Here is a 23,173-nt window from a genome sequence, read left to right on the forward strand (position 1 = left end):
TTTTTTTTTTTTCTCTCATTAAAATATTAATTTTTCCTTTACTTCATTTTAGATGAAAAGTCAGGAGTATACAATAAGAACGACTATTATATATCACCCAGTTTAAGAACTGTTATCGAGTATAATTTCATATATGTTGTTAAACCAAGGTCCTTTAACTTTATATCTGAATACACATGAAAAGTTTTCCTAGGTGTGGTCTTTGTTGAAAATTTGCAGAGCTTTTTTGAGATGTAAAGTCCCTTTAGCCAATGTTATTAGGACTCACTAGATTTAACAAATTATATTCACTTCTTGTGGTGAAATATTAGAAGGTTGTAACTTACATATTTCCAAACATTAAGGATGAGCTGAGGTGGCTCAGGGGATACAGCGCTCGCCTCCCAATGTGATGACTCAGGTTCGATCCCAGCTGGTCGATTCGAATTCTGCGCCGAGATCGCACCAACCACAGTGCTGACGTAAATATCCTCAGTGATAGACGGATCATGGGTTAGAGTCCCCTTGTTGTCGGACAAACCGTAGAAGGTTTTCCTCTCCATGTAACGCAAATGCCGGTTAGTTGCATCAAAAAGTCCTCCACAAAAGTAAATTCCCCCCAATACTTAATCCAAGAGTTCCCTTGTCTTCTCGACTGGGTTCAAAATAACAAGGCTACGGAGTTGAACATTAGTAGCCGTAAACTCTAAATGTGGTTGGCTGTTCAACGACAGTTATAAAATAAAAAAACATTAAAAGATCTTGCATAGATATGGATGAATTTCATGAACAAATTAATTACTTAAATTGAATTATGTCACCAGTTAGTAATTCAATACATCATCTTATTTTGCTGGTCAACAAATTATGAGAGCTGTAAATATTGATTAAGTTTAAAAACTTTTTGAGCAAACTAAGTATTAGGTATTTGTAACAGCAATAAATGTAGCGAAACATCGCTTATTTGTGAATGGAAAAAATGGAATGCACAGCAAACATTTCCTTTACATCAAAATGCACAGAAACAACAAATAAAAATACACACGACAATTTCATATTAAAATCTAAATTGTGCTTCTTAAACAACAGATGGATGAAGTGTAAATATTATGCATCACACACTCATTACAATCACTCTAAATTGTATCTTTTAAATTAACATACATATAAGCTCATCTCTCATACCGAAGTGAATAGTCATCAGACTGCCAATCCCATTCATTCCATGCATGTGATACTTGGAGAGATTACCATGGGTGAGATTGGAAACAGGAATGTGTCTGATACAGGATACTATGACGTCACACAGTTACAGTTAAATAGCTGCCTCAAAGCAGGTGAACACAGTTAGGTATGACACTTCATGTTCAAGGAAAACAATCACAGAGATGTCATGGGCACACCCTGAAAAAAAAACAGTAAGATAGTTTTATGCAACAAATTGTTAATATGTTGTAAGTGTTAGTTTTAGACACCAATTTGAAAAAATTATCCATGATTAAGACACTATAAACATTAAATAAGGGATAGTTCAAAAAACATATAAGAAATACTAAGAACTGAACACTTATTCAGGTTTGCCCTAATGCAGGGTTGCCACAGAAAAAAATGAACAAAATAGTTGCTTTTAGTAGCCTAAAACATGAAAATAGTAGCCAAAAACTAGGAAAATAGTTGCCTAAATAAGAACAAAAATTCCTCAAAAATATTACTAAAATTTTGCTAATGACTTAATTGTCATATACCATGATCCATTCAGTTAAGTTGGTGGCAAATATGATAATTCACGCATCGTAATATCGTTTTAAATGTATAAATATATTTTTAAATCATGCGGAATTTCGTAGCAATAATTGTTGAAAAGGTGATCGAGAAATGAAATAGACTTACAATTGAGTCTGTGCAGATTGAACGAATTAAAAAGTGAAGACTCAAATTTGCAATTCAAAAATTTTTAAGAAGAAAAAAAAAATATCAGTGTGTCTGACTATCCTGTGGGGTGCAGAATTTCCACCCAATTTATGCTTAAAAAAAACAAAAAAAAAAAACATCGCTATGAGTTTAGAGAAGTTTCCCAATAGTCTCCTTTTCCTGAAAATAGTTGCTTTTTTAGCCTTTTCAGGCAAAAAAAAAAGGTGCCACAGTCGCCTCATGCCCAAAATAGTTGCATTTTAGTCGCCTGTGGCAACCCTGCCTAATACCATTGCACTATAATGCCTCAAATACAGCAAAAAATATAGACAGGGTGCGCAGACAGATTTTTTAACAAAAAATAAGCACCTTATAAGTACTTTTTAAGTGCTCAAAACTATTTTTAATCACTTTCCAGCAAAAAAAAAAACATTAATAATTAGGATCTATGCAGTTATAAAAAAAAAAATTTCTATTGTTTAAAGTTCTTAATTTATAAACATAAACTCAATAAAATTCAAAAACATTTTTAAAAACTTTACATAATCATGATAAAATAACTAATTTCGGATAAATATTGCAAAGAAAATTGTGAAAATCATGCATTTTTCTTAATTTAGAACAACAATCGACAAGGAGAAGAGAAAAACTTTTAAAATATAGAAAATTGAGCACTTTTTACAAACCTTGAATAAAATAAGCACCTTTAAGGGCTTTTAAAAAACGTAAATCAAAAATAAGCACCTTTAAGCACTATTCAAAAACGCTATGCACCCTGATAGACAAGACGTGTAAAACAAAGTTTTGATGTGTTCACTAAAACACACAATTCCAAAGCGTAAGGAAAATAATAAAAAAATAAATATTTAGGTTGCACTGTCACTATCAAAATTTAAGAAAAAGATTTAAAAAAATCAAATTTTAAAATTTTTTATAAAAATATATATGCTATTAATTTATGTTATAATACCATGCTCATGTTTTAACACTCTTTTAATACATCTTTAAAAATAATTATATATTTTTATAGTTTTTAGGCTGCATATAAGTTATAAAGTTTCTTAAAAATTAGCAAAAATGTGACTTTTGCTTTATTTTATAAATGCAGCTCTTTACTTGTTATGCAATCATAATTTATTTCCTTAACAACCTAGAACTCACCATGTGATTAAGGCTGACTTTTCTTTCCGAATACAAGAGTTATATAGAATGATTTTGGAGAATGGGACATATTAACAAATCATTTTTTTTTTTTTTTTTACAAATCTTTTCATAGGATTTCTAGTTCTACAATTTGGATTAATTCAACAAAAAAAGTTTTTCTTTCTATGCAAGAAAGATCAGGGTTCAGATTTGCTTATCACATCATTAAATTTATAAACACAACTTTCACACTTAATTTTTAAGCATGAGTGGATTCAATATTTACATTAATATCAAAAAAAATTTTTTTAATTAAATAAATAGAAACAATTATTGCCATTTTAATAAAAATTAGTTTTTCATACATTAGATTTGAAAGGTGTGCAAATGCACCCCTTTGATTCCTCTGCAAGCACACTTCAATTTACCTATCACTCCTTTAAATTTTAATCTATTATAGCTGAATTATATTTTGTAGGTAGATTATTGCAAAATTTGCTGCCTGCACTGCTTTAAAAATAATCAAGTATAACAAACATATGACATACCTTTTCCAATTTGTTTGGATTGAATTCAATATGGCGCACCCTCTCAATTTCAGATTTTTCATCCAAAATCCTCATTTTCACTTCACTTAAACTGACAGGATCAACTGTTGCCACCGTATCAGGAAAGAGAAACACTGTACCAACTAATTTTGTATTTTTGGCTGAAGATACTTTCACCGCTTCATCTCCAGTTCCGGGACTGACACCTTCAGCATTTGGATTATGTGCAGAGCCTCCAGAGCCATAACCACTTTCAGGGCTGCTTTCTGGACATTTCAGTGTATCTCGAATAACATTAAGAGGAACTGATTGCTTTTCCTCTTCAGATCTAAAACAAAGTTAATGTATCTCATTTTATTTTATAAAATATAATATTTTTTTAAATAAATATAAAATTTAATTACCATAAATTAATATATGAGTGACTACATTTCTGAAAATCAATCTTACTGCATAACTATAAAACCACTATATGTATTAAGCTTAATGCTATAACCACTTCACACCATATTTAAAAACTACTATAAACAAATGATTAGCTGCTAGTGCAAGAGCGATTTGATAAATGTATAAAATTATATTGATTTTTATTTCATTTTATAACCGTCGTTGACAGTCGACCCAATTTTATGGGTCGACTGTTCAACGACCCATTATGACTGTTCGAGTATTAGGAGAACTCCTGGATCGAGTATTGGGAGAAATTTGCCTACGTGGAGGACTTTTTGATGGAGCTAACTCGCATTTGCGTTATATGGAGTCCTCTCCATATAACGCAACCAAACGAACCTCCCACAGTTAGCCTGGCGGCAAGGGGACTCTAACCCATGATCCGCGTACCACTGAGGATACTTCACGTCAGCACTGTGGTCGGTGCAAGCCAGATGCGAAATCTGAACTCGGACTGCCGCATTGGAACGCGACCGCTCTATCCCCTGTGCCAACGCAGCTCAAATTATATCGATTGAAAACATTTATTAAACAAAATTTTATTCGATTATTATTACTATGTAAAACTTAGTTCTTGTACTAAAACCTAAAATAAAACAACGCATAATTCTAGGTTTCAGAAAATGAACTAACTGTTGGTTCTAGCAGAAAAACTAATTTTTAATTGGATGTTGAATTACTAAAAAACACTTAACCCTATAATCAAATTCATTACATAAATTAAGTATGAACTGGTATAATAACATTGAAATCAATACATAAACTAGCAAATGGGGTAAAAATCCTACTGGTGGGTGTAAGAATAATTTTTTTTTTCAAATGGACTTTCAGAATAAGATTACTGAGTTATTATCACCACTGTATCAGAATAGCATATATTGTAGGTAACATACATGAAATTAGAAGACCTTCTTACAGTCAGTTTTTCCTTATTTTCTTAATTAGTGATTTTAAGGAATGAACATTAAAAGAATAATGTCCTTTTTTAAAATTTGCCTTACTTTAAAACTAACTTGCATACAAATATTTCTTCACAACAAATAAATTTCAAACACATAAAGCAACTTTAAACAATGAAGAGACAGTAAAAATTACGCAAAAGAATAAGTCAGCTAACCTGCTTTCTGATTTAGCTTGTAGCTTCGGTTTACTCCAATTCATAGATCCGCATGCCGATCCATAACCACTTTCGATGCTTCCATCTGGTCGTCGCTTCAACTTACACACCACTCTGCCTCTAGTCGGACTAGCAACTCGTGGAGGTGGCAAATCACTCGGTGATCGAATGTGAGAAGCTAATAGCAGGGCTTCATCAACTATTATTGTGGCAGCATTCTCGGCAAATAACGTAACTTTCCCTTTCAATTCTATGAAATCAAATTAGAATGAATGAGTAATATAGACACTATTCAGAAATATAGACAATAAGCCCAATATAAGAATATTGGCAATTGTCATTATTAATTAAATAAGTACTTGGAGTGAGGAATTAATACTTAGGACATTAAATTTATTTTCTTAAGTGAATATAAACACTCAGAAAAAAATGTCTCGGTTTTTCCCTGGCTTTTCACAATGATGTTTGTAACTGATGGCACTAAATTTTCTTAAAAATTTTTTAGTTTTGCTTTACTTTTTCTACAAACACTTAATAGTCACTTAATTGATAGGACTCAAAATGCTGTTAGCTCACAGTGTAATCTACTCTTCACAAAGAAAAGGAGGATGCTATACATTACATTTTGTGATTCCAAACAAAACTTCAGTTTATACGCAGTTTTTACTCTTTACATAAGCAATTTTTGTTTGTAGCATAAAATGTTTCCTTGGTTAAAATGCAACTTCAGTAAAATAAATATAAAATCTGTAAGTCAAACCAGCAGAAAAAGATTTATTTTGCAAAAAAAAATTTGAAGAAAAAAAAGAAGAAATCTTCAAAGTTAAATTATATATAAGTGTCAATAAAATAAAACGTGGAAAACGAAAAGGATATAAAATTTTCATTCCTCCTTGGGCATAATTTTTCTACAACTAAGTGGTAGTATATACTGCACCAAACTTCAGTTTCTACAAACACTTAAATTTGCCATAGGAGATAAAAACAAACAATTAAAAAAAAAGAAGCATTAAAAAGCCATTTTTTTTTCATTTGGAAAAAATATCAAATCTAGAAGAACCTTAAACTGAAATTAATTCATTTTCTCTGGAAATTTGGGGATTTTAATTAAATTCCCAGGCATTTCCCTGATTGATAAAAATGCTTTTTATCAATCAGAACTTTTCCTGTTTTTTTCCTTCTGATTTCTCTGTTTTGTGATCCCCTTGTTTCTGTATTAAAAATAATAATTGAGTGCAGTGTTAAAAGAGAAAAAAATTATAATAAATGAAATGAAATTTACCTCTGACTTGAAAAGGACTGTGACAATCTGCATGAAGGGATTGAGAGGTGGGAAGGCGGAAAGTGTCCATGCGAATTGAAACAGAAGATGGCAGGGGAAATGGCAGAGAGGATGATTCCTTTGCTTTACGCCGCTTCATAAACAAAGGTTCTTTTTCAGTTTTCTTTAACTTTTCTTTCAAATATGCTACTTCATGCTAAAAAAGATAACACCGTTATTCATTCTATACAGAAATAAAGCAAATAATTTGTAAGATAAACAGGTATAAAAATGCTTAAATCAGTACACATGTAACATAAAAAGCTTCTTCTAATCCTATTAATCTTTTAATGTTATTTTCTCTGCTATAAAACAACTCCTAATTAATTATTCCAATCGAAACGCTTTCTCATACTTTTAAAAAGCCACATCCTGTACTTAAATCTATTTTTAGCTCAAATATGCATAATTAAAAGTAAAGACATTTTTCCGTTTTCTCTTCGTGGGACCTATTTCATAAACCAATAGCAATTTCTAAGAGTTCCCTCTTTTCCCTAAATAGAGACATTTTTGGATTTTTTGCAAGATTTTTTCGACCAGAAAGACTGATCGTCGATGGAGTACACTTCACTTTTTGCTCGTCATTTTACATACATATGTGTTACTATCAATGTAAGAAATATTATCATTAAACAGAATATTTATATTGCATTAAAGTGATAGGAATTTTGACGAATTCCTAGTATTTTAAAGCGAATCATGAAGCTTGAGAATTTCTTGTATTTCATTCAGGCATTGGATTTAATACTTAAGTATAGAATGACAAATGCTTTTAAGACTAAGTATGATAGAATATCCTGATCAGGATATTATTTAAAACATGTTAAACCCTAAAAACAATGCAAATGTAAATTTTGAAATGTAATTAAATACTGCTATTAAAGAATGTTTTTTGATAATACCTAAAAAAAGTTAAAATTATACAGATCGACAGATTAAAACTCACTATATTGCTTATTTATAGGCACTTTCAAGAGCTAAAAGGAAATTTTAGCAAGGTTATTCTTCCCTATCATTGAAAAAGTATAAGAGGCAAAAAAAGAAGAAAAAACACTACTTTTAAATCATTTAAAACATTCAACATTTATTTACTTCTAGATCTTCCACTTTCAAAATAAGTAAATCCACTTTATGATCAGATTGAACCTTCTCTTTTTGATAAACATTGATGGTGTTAGATAGTTTTTCTTTGGCCGATGTGATAATACCTAAATGGGAGGAAATGAGAATTAGTTGAAGAGGATGCATCTGTGTTTTGTGAAATTTAATTTCCTTCAATATATTTACTTGAAAAGAAAATATATGGAAAAATATTTGGAGACAATTTCACTTATTTCTCAATAGCTCCAATGATCAGAAATATTATTTCCTTATGGCTTATTTTATATATTGCCCTTTTAAGAAAGAATGCATTATTCAAAATGTAAATGCTAGCAGCTGTGGAGAAGTTTTAGTTTATGTTCAGGGGGTTATCGTCTATCTCCTTCTAATATATATATATTTATGTAGGATTTGTGATTGTCTATTATCCTAGAACAGGGATGGCGAACCAATGGCACGCGACACAATATTTTGGGCACGCCACCGATCACAAAGTTCACTATGAAGCATATTAACAATTAAATTAGAATTCACAAAAAGCAAAAATCATAAATAAACAATTATAACCAAAAAAATTAACAATTAATGCCAAAAAAACAATTAATAACCATAAAAAACAGGCTAGCAATAAGTAACTAGCAAAAAAAATTAACAGTCCTGCTTCAACTAACATCTTACAACCTAATATAAGTTATTTGTCATCTAATCTGCAACAACAGAAGTCACACTGATGTTACTCTAAGTTGAATTACGCATATGACTGAGACATTGCAAATTGTGCGTTTTTATTTTTTTTAAAATAATAAATAGAGTTTTGAGTTGATACTATTTTGTACTATTATTTTCTCAATAATCGCGAAGTCAAAATTATTTGACGGCTCGTCTATGACTCATTAAACAATTTTTCAGAAAAAATGGCATGTTGGTGCATAATGGTTCGCTACCCCTGTCCTAGAACAACCATCAACTTCCTTATTTAATGGCAAATGAAAGTTTGGAAGGGAAAAGTCTCGAATTCTATTTCAAATTAACTTAAAATTACTTTAAAACAAAATTTATTCAGTTTTTGTCCTGCAACGCTGCATGTAGGCAGCTTTGCGTGTCGCTGTTATACCTCCCTTGCCCCAAAAATCACAACATATATACATAGATATATATCAGGGTGTGTAGCCAAAACTTGTAACAAAAAATAAGCACCTTTTAAGCACTTGAAAAATATTTTTAAGCGCTATATACATTAACAAAATGCAAAATAATTTTCAAAGACTTTACATGATCATGATAAAATAACCAGTTTCTGACAAAGAACTCCTTTTTTTTTATTATATTAGAGATTATAAAAAGATCAAGAGTTTTTTCGTTTTGATATCAGAGGGAGGGAAATGAAGAGTGAAATTGAGAATATCTTGCAAAATGCAGCAGAGTTGCACACGAGAGTGTAATAATCTCACTGAACCCAGCTCAGTAGACGCACACACACTTCAAACATGTAAAACGATTGGTGCTTTCATACGCTACGGACCGACGGTACACCGGAATGAATTGTGGTTGAATGAATTGCGAAAACGTTGAACAGAACAATGTAAAAAGCAAGCTTTTGCATAATACTTGGCGAAAATCGACATGGTAAAGAAAGAAATCTCATTTTTGTGAAGAAAAATTTAAGCTTCATGTTAATTGCCCAACATACAAACTTAAATATCTTAGAATTATCATGATAAATAATAACAATTATTGAACTAATTTATACAATACATTATTTCACTTCATAATCAGTAGAGCACTTACTTTTTAAAATTAAGCTAATACGCCATAAGCGAAGAAGGATAATCAGGACCGCAGCCTCTTTTCCAATGCCAACTTTTGATGGGGCAACAAAGAAGGCTATATCTAATCCGAATGCAATGAGCACAATAACAGCATCAAAGACCTAAATAATAATAATAATAGTGAATTAAATTAAAAAATATAGTATCTTTTAAATGGAATTTCTATAATACAGTTTGGGGGGAATTGAATTCAATGTATTTTTAATTGTTGAAAACTCAAAAGGTGTTGATTAGACTTTAAAATCCAATTTTAGGTTGATTTTTTCTACTCATATTATGGTATTTGAACTTAAAAATAATTTTTTAGTTAAAATTTGTTTAATTGGATTAATTTTCACAACCTTAAAGTATTTTTTAGTAATTTTAGATATTAATTTCGTTTTTAATCATTAAAAAGAATATANTTTTACAGTTGGGGTTAACATTAAAAAAACGGCTTTTTGTAGCGATTCAGAAAACCGGAAAAATCAGTTATCCGGAATAGCGATGGTCCCGATCGTTCCGGATAATCGGTTCCCTACTGTATGAAGAACTAATTATTAACCCTAAAGATATAGTAGGTGTAAATCTTAAGCAAAGTACAATAAAGCAACTAAAAGGGAAAAAAACTTTGCTATATTTCTTACATTTATTTTAAAACTTTAAAGTTTTATATTTTAAAATCTATAATAATATATTACCTTAAAAATATATTACTTCATAATTAGAAATGCACATTAAAATTATTATGTATTTTTTCATGATTTCAGTTTAAAGGTTAAAAAATAGCTTTACAGCTGCTTACCTTTCATTATAATTAGTTAAATTTTATAATCATTGATTTCAAAATGGAAATTCAGTTATTCATGCATAAAAATTTCCAGTTAAAAGTTAAGTTTATGTTATAAATTAGAATTGACTTATGTATATAAAAATAAGGTTAGGTAAGTAAAAACAAATTATTTGTTAAAAATATTTATTCATAAATACCTTTAGCATGACTTTTTGAATAATTGTTTTGAATATCTAAACTAAACAGCATTTGATAATAAAAATTAAATATGTAATCTGTTAATTTGAAGGTAATGTGTGATTTGTAGTATAATATAAAAAACACAAAATTTAATTATGATATTTTGAAAGTTCTTTAACTATGGAAAAAAGTTCTATTATAACCTTTTGTGTAAGACACTGAAAAATTTCTTAGGAAATTCATAAAATTTATTTTTCTTCATAATTTTTTATTTTTATTTAAAAGTGATTTTTTTTTAAATGGCTTGAAAATTAATACTATTATATAAACTAGATTGCAATTATTGACTATTGGAAAGTGTTTTTTTTTCTTTCATTTTTTCACACTTGAGTTAGAAGAAACTTATTTCTTACAGGATAATTTTTTCCACTGGGCAAAAAACTTGCTGTCCAACATACATAGAATTATACAAATGTGGAGCATATTGAAATAACATTCAAGGCCACTCCGTCTTCGAATTATTTCTTTTCTTTTCCATCTGTATTGGTTTTAATTGATTTTCTTGAAACTATTTATTGTTTGTGGTATAATTTAATAAAATGTAATGACTTAAGATTCATGAAAATGTAATGATGATTATACACACGATTTCGCACAAGATTATCAATTTTGTTAAATATTGTTTTGTACTTTGTTAATAAAAAAGTACTGTAGAGTTCGCTAGATCAAAGGGAATACCGAACCTGCAACCTGTCATCGAGCACATCCTGATATTCCTTCTGCTCTCGGAAATTAGCTGTAACCGACTGCAAGATACAGATGTCATTTTTGTTATCCCGTACTTTTTCCCAGCATATATATATCTGTGAAATCACAAAGTATTACTACAACTACTCGGTGTGTTACACATTTTTTTTGTATTTTAATTTATTTTAAGTTAGTCACTCAGTTTTGTGACTGTATCTTTTTCCGGAAAATAAAACTTTTATCTTCTGATTGTTATGATGTAGTCTTTGCTTCCTGCAAATGTGAGAACGTTATATCTAGTTCCTACAGTACAAAATATGTAAACAAAACAGATACTTACTTCAACACCTTGAACGATAAACCTTGTTTTGCCAGTAATTATTCTTAAAATAACCTAAAAATTAATGAAAATTGTTAATGAGTCATAGAACAATTTGAGAAAAATAAAATTTTAAAAAGGGATACATTCAGTGAGGATATATTAAAACATATGTTCTATAATTGAGAAAATTTTATAAAAATCTAAAGCTGTGAGTACACAGAATTAGTAAAAACAAATTGATTGTGTTTGCCCCTCCCCCCTTTCACAAGGTGGGCACTACAAGATGGATTCTCAGAAGGTGTGGAGACAGCCCGTAGGGTCTGCTGAGACAGGATGCACAGCCAAATTTTTCAACAAAAAATAAGCACCTTTTAAGCACTCAAAAAATATTTTCAAGCACTTTGAGAAATATAATTAGGGTTGGCAATTGATGGTTTTTATCTGGTTTTATTTACAGTGACGAAGACGCTTCACAAACAATGAAATTAACAAGAGAAATGAAATTCTCTATCGCCAATAGAGCAAAAAAATAGTTGACAATGTTTAATTGGTCCCCATAATCAGAAAACACTCGAGAGATTTTTCGATTCTACTATTAGAGAGGGTGGGAAATGAAATCTGAAATTGAGAATCTCTTGCAAAATGCAGCAGGGTTGCACATGAGAGTCAAAAATCCTTACCACTGAATCTAGCTCAGTATACGCAAGTGCGGACCCACAAGTATTTCATCAAATATGTAAAACAAATGGCGTTTTCATACACAACAGACTGACAGTACGCCAAAATAAATTGGGGATGAATTAATTGTGAAAATGTTGAATAGGACAATGTCTTTTTGCATAATTTGTGATGAAAATCAATATGATAAAGAAAAATATCACATTTCGGAAAAGGGAAAATTAAGCACTTTTTAAAAACACCCATGGAAAAAAGCACCTATAAGGGCTTTTAAAAAACGAAAATAAACACCTTTATGCACTTTTCAAAAGCGCTACGCACCTTGAGATAAGGAGATCAAAATTAATAAATTTATGAAGAATTAGAAAAGCAAGATGCTTTATCTTTCAATTTGTTGGTGTGATGATATTAAATTTCAATACACCAATTAGTAGGACTCAAACTGTTTCTCGCTTGCAGTGTAATCTGATCTTCACAATGAAAAGGAGGAAGCAATTCTTAAAATTCTTCTTTATTTGAAATATAATTCTATATCGCCATAAAACTCATGAAATTAGATTATTTATAAATACCTCAATAACAAATAAAGTCAAAATGGTAATACTGAAGAAAGAAAATGCTTCTTTGGCCCTTTTCACTTTAGGGCTAATGGCATCCCCAGAGTTTGTTGACATGGATAAATTTTGTGTGCAATTTAAAGATTTGGCTTTCCAATATGGATCTAGAAAAAAGAAAAAAAAATTAAACTTCACCAAATGAAGTGTTTATCAAAAATATTTTTTTTTATCTAACAAGGTTTTTTTTTCCTTTGGAACTAGAAAAAAAAACTTAACAAATACAGGCAAAATATGTTTACCTTGTACAACATTCAAATCTATAAGCAATTCAGACAAAACTACGGCACCTTCAGCAAACACGAATATGACAATAACAACATTACAAACTCTGCTATTCAAAGCTGTCCAAATTTTTTCACAAACTCTATACAAACAAAAAGAATTAAAACAAATATTTCATATTTTTTATACATTAAAATGACATTTTAAATATATGATCAAATAAAGTATGAGTGATAAAATATAGGTTTAACTGGTAGGGTGAAAATGACTATGGTTTTGCTGCTATGTTTCTAAAGAGTTTCAAATGTTTCCAACTTTTAATAGACTAAAACATGCATGCTTGTTTCTTGGATATTGGTCACTGGTAGAGCAAACCACTGAAGTTTATTTTCCTAAGTCATGTTTCAGTAGTATCAGACCACCGAACACCAAAGTTCATGATTTTTTTTTTTAAAAATAAAAAAAGTCAGATTTTTTTGATTTAAATCAGATTTTTTGGATTTTTATTCAAATACACTGTAAGAACTTTCATTAATGACTAAAAAAACTTTATAAATGTTTAATTAAAATAAAATTAATATTACAATTATATTATAAAAATATTTCAGAAGCTCTAACTACCTAAAAAAATTTTTCATTATAGTACATAGCTTTGAATACATAGCAATTATTTTGAAACAAATACATGATTGAAATTTAAACACTAGATGAAATAGAGAATTTAAGGAATACTTCAATTATTAAAACAAAGTTTCAATTACCAAATCATAATTTTAACTTAAAATTGTGATTTTTTTTTTTTTCTCTTTAATTTTTAAAATGACTAAATAAATGTAACAGATAGTGTTTATAAATGTAGTCATTGATCAAAAAATAAATAAATATTTAATCTATATATTTTTATATTAAAATATTCGTTTTTAATCCTATCAAAATAGATCAGTTAAGCTAAAAAAAAATTTTTTTTAAATCTATGTACTCATTGAAATTTTTTTTCCACAAAATTTCTTTATAGAAAATTTGATAATATCAAAGATACTGTAAATGTATTATGAGAAAAAAATACTTAAATGTTTACTTTAATCTGTACTTTCAATCTCAAGAATCAAGACTTTTAAAAATGTAATTTCAAATGTGTTGGAATTTAACACATACCAAGAAAGAAAGTAATTTTGTTAACTAAAATTAATTTATGCAGCAATTTATTTAAAACAAATTTTAAAACTAAGAAAAGAAATTATAAAAGTATCAATAATTTAAAACACTGTTTTTTAACTTTTTAAATCAATATATAGATAAAAAAATTTTTTTGATTTAAATCAGTGATTTTTTAAANTAGTGTTTACTTAATTCCTATACTTTTTGATTTTCTTAGGGTTTTACTTAATTCCTATGAGCAGATGCATAACCAGTAGAACTGAATTTCCTGAATTCTGTCAATTTTGAAGGTTAGTGTGGGTTCTTAGAACTGCACCCCCCCCCAAAAAACACTATCTCTTCCATGTGTAGTATTCCCCTTGTCCACACTATTCTTTTCTTTTAGAATGCTTCTCTGTTCTCATAGAGTATCATTCTAGGCAAAGGGCAGAATATATTAAGGAAAAAGCCTATATATTAATGAAACAACATGTTTTCTTCCCTTGTCTGTACCCCCCCCCCTACACACATTAATTTTTGTCTCTCTAAATGCTTTACCGTCAATGCGCGGTCTAATTCTAATTGATAAAAGAACTCTATTTTGTTTTAAAAAATTGAACAGAAAAATTGTTGCTATTAACCATAGTGATGCTAAAAAATTAAGGACTTTTAAAAACCTTGTACCAAAATTAAGTACTTTTAAGGGCCCTTATTTTCCAAAATAAAAATTAAGCAGTTTTTAAGGACTTTTACGGACCGTGGGAGCCCTAATATGACTTAAATAAGTCGCTCATTTAAAAAAAAATGCAGTTTTATTAAATGAATATTCTTTAAATTAGTTTAAATACAAGTTATAAAAAAGAGAGACTCAATTTCAACTGTACCTTCGGGTTTCATCAACTTCTGGAGTAGTGGTCCCTCCACTAAACCCCCAGATAACGGAATCTGTATTACGCATCAGTTCTTCTTTACTAAAATTTAAAAAAACAATCATTTATGCTTTTAATTTTTCTCCATTGCATACAAAAAAATTAGAATACAATACAAAAGAAAAGGTTAAAATTATCTATGCAATAATTTGAAAATTAGGAAATCAATTTTTTTATAGGCTCTAAATTAAAGAATACAGAATTAAGTAATCAGATCAAAACAAATTTGTATACAAATAAAATAATTAAGTTATAATGTTTTTTTTATTCAATATTTTGAAGCATTATCTTGACATTCAGTTTGATAATTTATCCAGAATAAATCGCAATTAATTTTAAAATTATTCTTAAAAATTCATTAAAAAATTTTTTTTAAAATATTTTAAATTTAATTGACTTTTTTGTTGCCATTGTTTTATATCTTTCAATACATAATAATAACAAAAATAGAAAAAATACTTTATTTCGATAATTAAAATTTATTACATTTATTTCTTAATTTTCATTAATTAAAATTAACAAATTTAAAGTAATATAAGATTGATCTCTTTTTTGAAACAAACAATCTAAAAATAGAGTTTTAATAAAACTATAGTTAATAAAAATTATTTATAATTAAAATTTGAATTATTAAAATTTATTATAAAATATTATTATAAAATATTATTAATAAAAATTATTAAAATTTGAATAATTAAAATTTATTATAAAATATTATTAATAAAAATTATTAAAATTTATTATATTTATTTCTTAATTTTCGTTAATCAAAATTAACAAATTTAAAGTAATATAAGATCTATCTCTTTTTTGAAATAAACAATCTAAAAACTACTGAGTTTAAATAAAACTATAGTTAATAAAAATTATTGAATTTCACTATTACAATTGCTTTATAATAGGTCACATATAATTATCATAATTGTAAGTGTAGTAGGGATATACTTTACTATACTAGTAGTGTAGTAGGATAAACTTTTAAGTTTGGTTACACATAGAGCTCCAAAATTTATGACTATCACAACCAAGTAGTAATTATATTAATTTGAACACCAAAAGCAAATAGATATGTCACTTATTTACTTAATTTAAATATGACAAAAAAAATGATAAAAGAATTCTTCTTAACTGAGAGATCATTCTAAAGGTAAATATTCTCTTTCCTTTTTGATCACTAATAATATTACATTTCATCAGAGCTTTGAACATTAAACGAGAAAAGAATTTTTAAAAAAATCTGATTGAAATTAAAAAAATTCAATGCATTATATATATACTTATGTCTGATTTTGATAAATTCTGATAAAATGTGTGAATGTTTCATCCAAGGCCGCTAAAATACTAAGCACACCCTTGATTATACCTAACATAGTAGTTAGATTAACTTAAACATCAATATAGCAAATGGAGATTTTACATTTTATCTAATTTATTAGTCAATCAAAAAATTGATGTAGAACTTTTATCTTATTAACTAATAAGTCATTTTAAATTTAAAATATCTTTTTACACTCATCAATAGATAAATTAATTTAATTATTGATAGATGTTAAAAAAAATGATAAATGAAATGAATTTAATATCGATATAAAAGTGAGATATTAACATACTTCAGATGTTTTGTTATGCATAGAATCCCAAAATTGATCACCATAACAAATAACAACCAACTAGGAGTTAGACTAATTTTAATAGCAATAGCAAATATGTACCTATTTCATCAATTTTTTATCAATAATTTTTTTTAATCTCTTCAAAAAAATATGATAAAGAATTCTTTTTTTATTCACTCAGTTTCTTCTTAATTTAAAAAATATTTTTTTCTTATATCCATCAACACATAAATTAATTTAATTATAAATGTATGTTAAAAATGATTTTAAATGCATGTTAAAAATTATGATATTAATGTGAGACATTATTATATTTTAAATGCTTTGTTAGGCACAGAATCCAAAATTAACTACCATAACTAGTAATTAGGTTAATTTATAGATCAATAGCAAATGAATATTTTACTTATTGTTCTAATTTAACTACCACTTAAAAAATATGATAAAAGGCTTTTTGCTTATTAACTGAGAGATTATACTAGACTTAAAACATTTTTGTTTTTATATCCATCAAAAATAAATAACAATTAAATAATATTTAGAATTTAAAAATATAAAACAAGTGTATGTAGTGTTACAATGAAATTTTATTTATTTATTTTCTGTATATTTTTAATGCTCTTCTAGAATACTTACTTTTATACTAAAAAAAAAAAAAAAAAAATTATAAAATCATTATCTAATCTGAAAATTTTTCATATTTCAAAATATGTTCATAAAATAACCAATTAAAATATTTTAATTTCAAAATTGTTCCATAAAAAAATTCTAAGATAATGATCAAAATAAAAATTTTTTTTTATAAGTTTATACTAAAAAGGACAGCATTAGAGTATGAAAAATAAAATATTTTGAAGATAAAATTAGTAATTTTCAATAAATAGTTGCTTTTTTTGTCTAACAAGATACAATACCTATATTTTCAATTATAATTCTACCAATCTAAAAAAAAAATTGAAAACAATAAAATATTTTCATAAATTACAAATATTATATGACAAAAATACTTTTGAAAAATCACAATATTCTCTAGGTATAATTGTATAGTGAAGATATAATAGACATTTAAAATAATTATAGATGATAAGTATAATGAAGAAAACACTAGTAAATTAACACTAGCAACCAAGTAAACACAAGTAAAGAGTAATTATTAATATTAAGTAACATGATAATACAAGAAAAAAAAAGGGATAAATATTGTTTTATAATTCTTTAAGTCAAAAAAGTCATTCAATATCTATAAGAAACAAAAGTCAAATAATAGAAAACATTTCATTCTTTTGTAAAAGATTTTTCCAAATAACTTACAGTATTGAGTGAAAGTGTTAGAAGTTTTGTGAGTAATTAATCAAGCACAAAATGTTTACAACAAATCAACAAGATTGGATTTGAAATTACATAACTGACTAAAGACCATGAAGAACTGTAGAAAAAACATTGAAATTTATCTTTAAATATTAAAAACTGTCCTTTAAAAAAATAAAAAAAGATTCATTTTAACTAAGAAATAAGAGTAATTCAAAATAAAATTAATGAAAATTTATTTATCAAAATAATTTTTATAAATAGATGTTTTTATAACAATTATTTTTAAAATAAAAATAAAAAAACATTATTCATGACTTAAAAATTAATTCTATGATTGCTTGATAAAGTAGACTCAAAAATTGAACTGGAAATTGAGTGAATGGACTGGAAATTCTGTGAGTTATTAAATTAATTAATCTAGTTAAAATGTTTACAATGAACAAAATTGATAATTAGACAACGTAATGGTATAAAGTAACTTATTGAAAGATTATATGCCGAAAACTATCTTTAAAATCCATTCATAATTGAAAATTGTCTTTAAAATTCATCATATCAACTGTTTATAACATTTAAAAATAATGCACAAATACTATAAAGTTTAAAAAATTTTAGTTATCAAAATAATTTCCTAAATACATGCTTTTTATAAAAATTACTTACAAATTAAAAAGTTATTCCATAATTGCTTGATTATGAACAAGATGAATTATTCATTTGTCGATTTATAAGATATGTTTTCAACCAAGAATGATCAAGACAATACTCCGTTCAAAGCCAAAAAATTTCTTTAGATTTAAAATCCAATCAACTAAATTAAAATATTCTTCGTCAAACGTGACATCCGTAGTTATAGGAATTTCAGACGATTTTACCTTTACAACTTCCTTTCGTTCGTTCGGAACTACAACTACGGGATAAAATATTGGAAGATCTTCTCCATTCATAGAGTAAGATCACGCTGGAATCAGCGACCTGGCGCAAACTAACTAGCCTAGAACGGCACTTTTCCCAGTGTTTGGTGAATTTAGAATTCAAGACAACCGAGAGAGAAACTCGGACAATGAATAAAAATAATAAAAAAGACAAAAAATAGATAAGAAAGACATTATTATGAATAACTTACCTCACAGAGGATGCCATGTTTATAAGCGGATATCTGTGATGTTACAACAAAGGGTTGCCGTTAAATGTTGACACGCAGAAAACACCACAATCAGTGGTCGCCAAACAGTTTGATCAATGATGTTTGAGCCAACTAAGTAGAAGTAAATAATTTTCGTTTCCGTTCATAAATACTGAGATTATTTTTATTAAGAAAATTTTTATTTAATAATTCTCACTTTCAACTAATAGAATTCGGGAGATAGTCATAGAAATTTAAAGTAAAGATTCATCATTAATTTCGCTAATAATAGGGAAAAACAACTTTTTTTTTAAAAAAATTGCTTTACTATTTAACTTTTTTATGAAAGAATTTAAAGCTGAGTAATTTTTTTTAATTCATCATATAAAAATACTTATCAGTAAAAACTTACAAAAAAGAATAAAAAAATATTCTAGGATACTTCACAAAAGGAGTAGACAAAAAGAAAAAAATAAGTAAAAGGTTCCTTTTTTTTCTCTCATTAATATTGTGTGTGTAACTTAATCAGAGTTTACTATATTTTAGAAAAAAGAAAATGATCTAAGGTATTACCTTTAACACATTGTTTTGCTTACGAATTTCTTGATCATGGCCGACCAAGAAATAATAAAATTAAACTGACCTAAACTGACCTGAAACTAATAAAAAATTTTAATTCTAAATTTCGCCTTTAAATTCTTTTTATTTTCCTGACAAATTTTTGTTCCTATTCATTATTTGTCTTCCTAATTTACTTATTTTGGCATTTTTAAATTTCCTTTTAATTTTTTGTGATACAATGTTTTGAAAACAAGTTCATTTATCATGAAGAGCACCCACTCCTCTTTCCTGATCTAAAAACTGGCCATAGTTCAATAAAATTGGCTTCTGCTTAATACATTAATAATCACCCCCAAAAAATTCAAATAAAGTTGTTTTTATAGCAATATAACACAAACTAAATAATTATTTGCAATTGCAGCTTAAGTTCTAAAAACTGAAAAGAAAAAAAAAAATTGCAGGAAAAAAACGCGATTCTACGTAACAGCTTTTGTGGTTATAAGTCTATTATGACAGACACCGGACAATCCTCTGAATGTTTTTTTTCCTCCAATAACTTCCGGTTCTAGCACGGTACTTCCGGTTCTACTTGACAGCTGTTATCACATAATAAAGCGATCCTCTTCCTCTCAGCAATTTTTATAGATTAAAATTAATCATATTAATAAGTTTTACAATTGTGTCAAACACATTACAATATACATTACGTGTTATAATATACTTTTAGAGAAAAAAAATTTCATCGAAATTACAATTTTTCGCTTTCTGAGAAATATATATATATCTTCTGATCTTCACTATTTTTAGCTCTCTTGTAGCTTTCATTTCATGAAGTCTGCTCCCTTCCTCGATCACTACAGCTTTCGTGGTTTCGTTCAGATTGTTTAGCTCACTTATTTTGCCCCAGTTTTATTTTATTTAACCCTTTGACGCAGATGGAACACCGGTGTCCCTTTTATATATATTTTTGTTCTGACGAATCTAATTATAAGTAAAAATATATTTTGGAATTTTTTAATCATAAAAAAACAGCATATTAGTTACTAAGAAATCTGTTAGATTATAGGAATTATACTTGTACAAAGATTCAAAATCCAAAATTATTTAATATTTTTTTCATTCATATTCAGATATTTATTCATGCTTTATTTCATAAATTAAAGAAATTTCAATGATGAATTAGATCTAAATAACTGTATATACATGCAAATAACGAATATATAAAATTATTGAAAAATTATTGCTCGGAGAAGAGCAATCAGTTCATACTTGCTAAGGGACACACGTTTCCCTATTTGCGCCTAACTATCAGATTTCATAATCATAAATTATTACAATTCTAAATGCAATGTTTTTCAATTATTTTGACCTAAATTAATACAAAATAATGAAAAAATTATGAAAATGTGTTTAACGAAAATTTTGAAAGGGAAAAAAGTTGCATTTTTACTTATAATTAATAACGATTTCAACTGAATAGTCTATACTGTAAAAAAAAATTTATAAAACTACTAAACGACTAAATAATTATCTCAATATATCTTTCATTATTCATTTATATTTTATTTATTTATTGGTGTTTCTTGTTATTTATTTAAATAGAGTTTTCGTTTGGCAAAATTAAAATGCATTTAGAAAGCACCATAAATGTAAGGAATAATGTGAAGTCATGCTGTGAAGTTTATTTTTTGTTAAACATCGTTGTGTAGCTTATCACAATTTCACAATAAGCGCGCACAAACTCAGTAAGCTAGTTTCATAGCTATATTGCCTGTATCCTTAGAAAGCTATATAAATCCCCTGCCTGCTGCCCTACCAGAAAAAGATGAGAAAATACTTAATGGTACTTTTTGTGAATAGTGTTTTTACGATATATTTATACCATCAGCCATTCTGCAGTCTAGAAGGTACGTTAAATCAGTTGGTGTGAGTTAAAACATTATAGCTAGATTTAAGCAACTGGATTGTAAAACAACTAACTTATTGAGGATAATCGAAAATGTATAATTTTGTTTAAAACAAATGGACTGGCATTCAGTTGTAAAAAACCTACCAATTAAGTTTGCATNACAAATGCTTTTATGTGTGCTCAACAGATTAATAGCCACCAAGATCCTCATGCTTTACCCCGATTTCCTTGCATGTGTTTTTGGGGTTATGTGATTGTTACGATGAGACTAGGATGCCGAGAATACCACAAGAACGCAGTTGCAATTATTGAAAGTTTCAAATGACAGAATAAGCAAAGCGAACTTGATTACAAATTAGATGTTTGTCTTGCATCAAAGGGATCACGCGTCTAGCTTTTGTAACTGAGAGGAAAATACAGTACATTTTTCTTTAATTTCTTTTATAATTTATTTTAATCTACGTAATAGTTTCGAAAATTTAATTATTTAAAATCTGTTAATTTACATGTGTGAACCCTGTATTATGGTAGAGACGGAATATGAAGTTTCCCTACATTATAAATTCTTACTATTAAAATAAATTCTAATAATGAAACAATTGAGTTACAAGTCTTTATTTTTTTGAACAGATTTTTTTATTTAAATCTGAAGCATTATTTTGTTGAGTGAAGTAAATAAATGATAATGAAATAACAGTTAAAATAAGCAGAAGGTATAGTGTAAAGATTGGGTGGACTCAAATATATCAGCTAGTCATTATAACTGTCTTATAAACTTACATTTAAGTTATTGACCTATAGTTGTGGTTAAAATCCCTATAAAGTTAATTTTATTGGACGACAAGAGCAACAAACATGCAGGGTGTTTAAAAAAGTATGGAAATGGTCAAATATTTCTTGAAAAGTTTAAAAATAATGCACTCTATAACTGTTTCTACCCTTTGACCGGACACCGGTGTCCTATATATATATATATATATTTCTGACGCTCTATTTAAGGACAAAAATACATTTTGGTATTTTTTAATTTCAAAAAACAGTCCAATAGTTACTAAAAAAAATCTGTTAAATTATCGGAATTATATTTGTAGTAAAATATAAAATCCAAAAAAAGTAGTAAGAAAAAAAAATTTCATTCATATTTATAAATTTATCACTAATTGATTTTGATAAATTTCATTGAAGAGTAACTGTTTTTCTTAGATCTAAATAACTGCAAATAAGTGCTCATTTGAAAATAAAAATTTTGTTTGTAAGTGAGCCGTGTTAGGAAGATTTTACCTTTAACACAGAAAAAGATACAGGTGTTTCATATTGTATTTCACAACCATAAGTTATAAAAGGGCTAAATATATTTTTTACTCGTTTTGACCCAAATTAATACAAAATATAGGAAAAGTATAAAACATATGTTTAATAAAAATTCTGCGCTAAAGAGTTAATACCCCATAATTTAATCTTTAATACTTTAATTTTTATATATTAGGAAGCTTAGAACCCCCTCACCTCATTCCCATAGACTAAACTTTAATGAGGTATGAGTTACATTAATCTATTTGATAATTTATTTAAAATTATTACAATACTTATCAAAGGTTTTAGGTTAATTTTTTTAATAGGAGTAGAGAGTCTATGTTCTCAGTGATTTTT

The 23,173-nt window shown here is 27.5% G+C and overlaps 1 protein-coding gene across 2 annotated transcripts; it reads right to left on the reverse strand.

Moving 5' to 3' along the window:
- Positions 1-964: 964 nt before the first annotated feature.
- LOC107452193 (uncharacterized) lies at positions 965-19,187 on the reverse strand. 2 transcript variants are annotated; one of them, XM_043048148.2, is made up of 11 exons: positions 19,054-19,187; positions 14,959-15,045; positions 12,955-13,079; positions 12,671-12,819; positions 11,439-11,492; positions 9,359-9,500; positions 7,562-7,677; positions 6,431-6,626; positions 5,149-5,398; positions 3,582-3,909; positions 965-1,383 (listed from the first exon to the last, which is right to left on the reverse strand). In XM_043048148.2, the coding sequence occupies exons 1-11, from the start codon at positions 19,068-19,070 to the stop codon at positions 1,360-1,362; spliced, it is 1,488 nt and encodes a 495-aa protein (XP_042904082.1). In that variant the 5' UTR covers positions 19,071-19,187; the 3' UTR covers positions 965-1,359. The 2 variants fall into 2 exon arrangements, with proteins under 2 accessions (XP_042904082.1, XP_042904083.1); XM_043048149.2 differs by lacking the exon at positions 19,054-19,187 and adding an exon at positions 18,591-19,046.
- Positions 19,188-23,173: the final 3,986 nt, after the last annotated feature.

The sequence above is a fragment of the Parasteatoda tepidariorum genome, chromosome 9 (assembly GCF_043381705.1).
Source record: "Parasteatoda tepidariorum isolate YZ-2023 chromosome 9, CAS_Ptep_4.0, whole genome shotgun sequence".
NCBI lineage: Eukaryota > Metazoa > Arthropoda > Arachnida > Araneae > Theridiidae > Parasteatoda > Parasteatoda tepidariorum.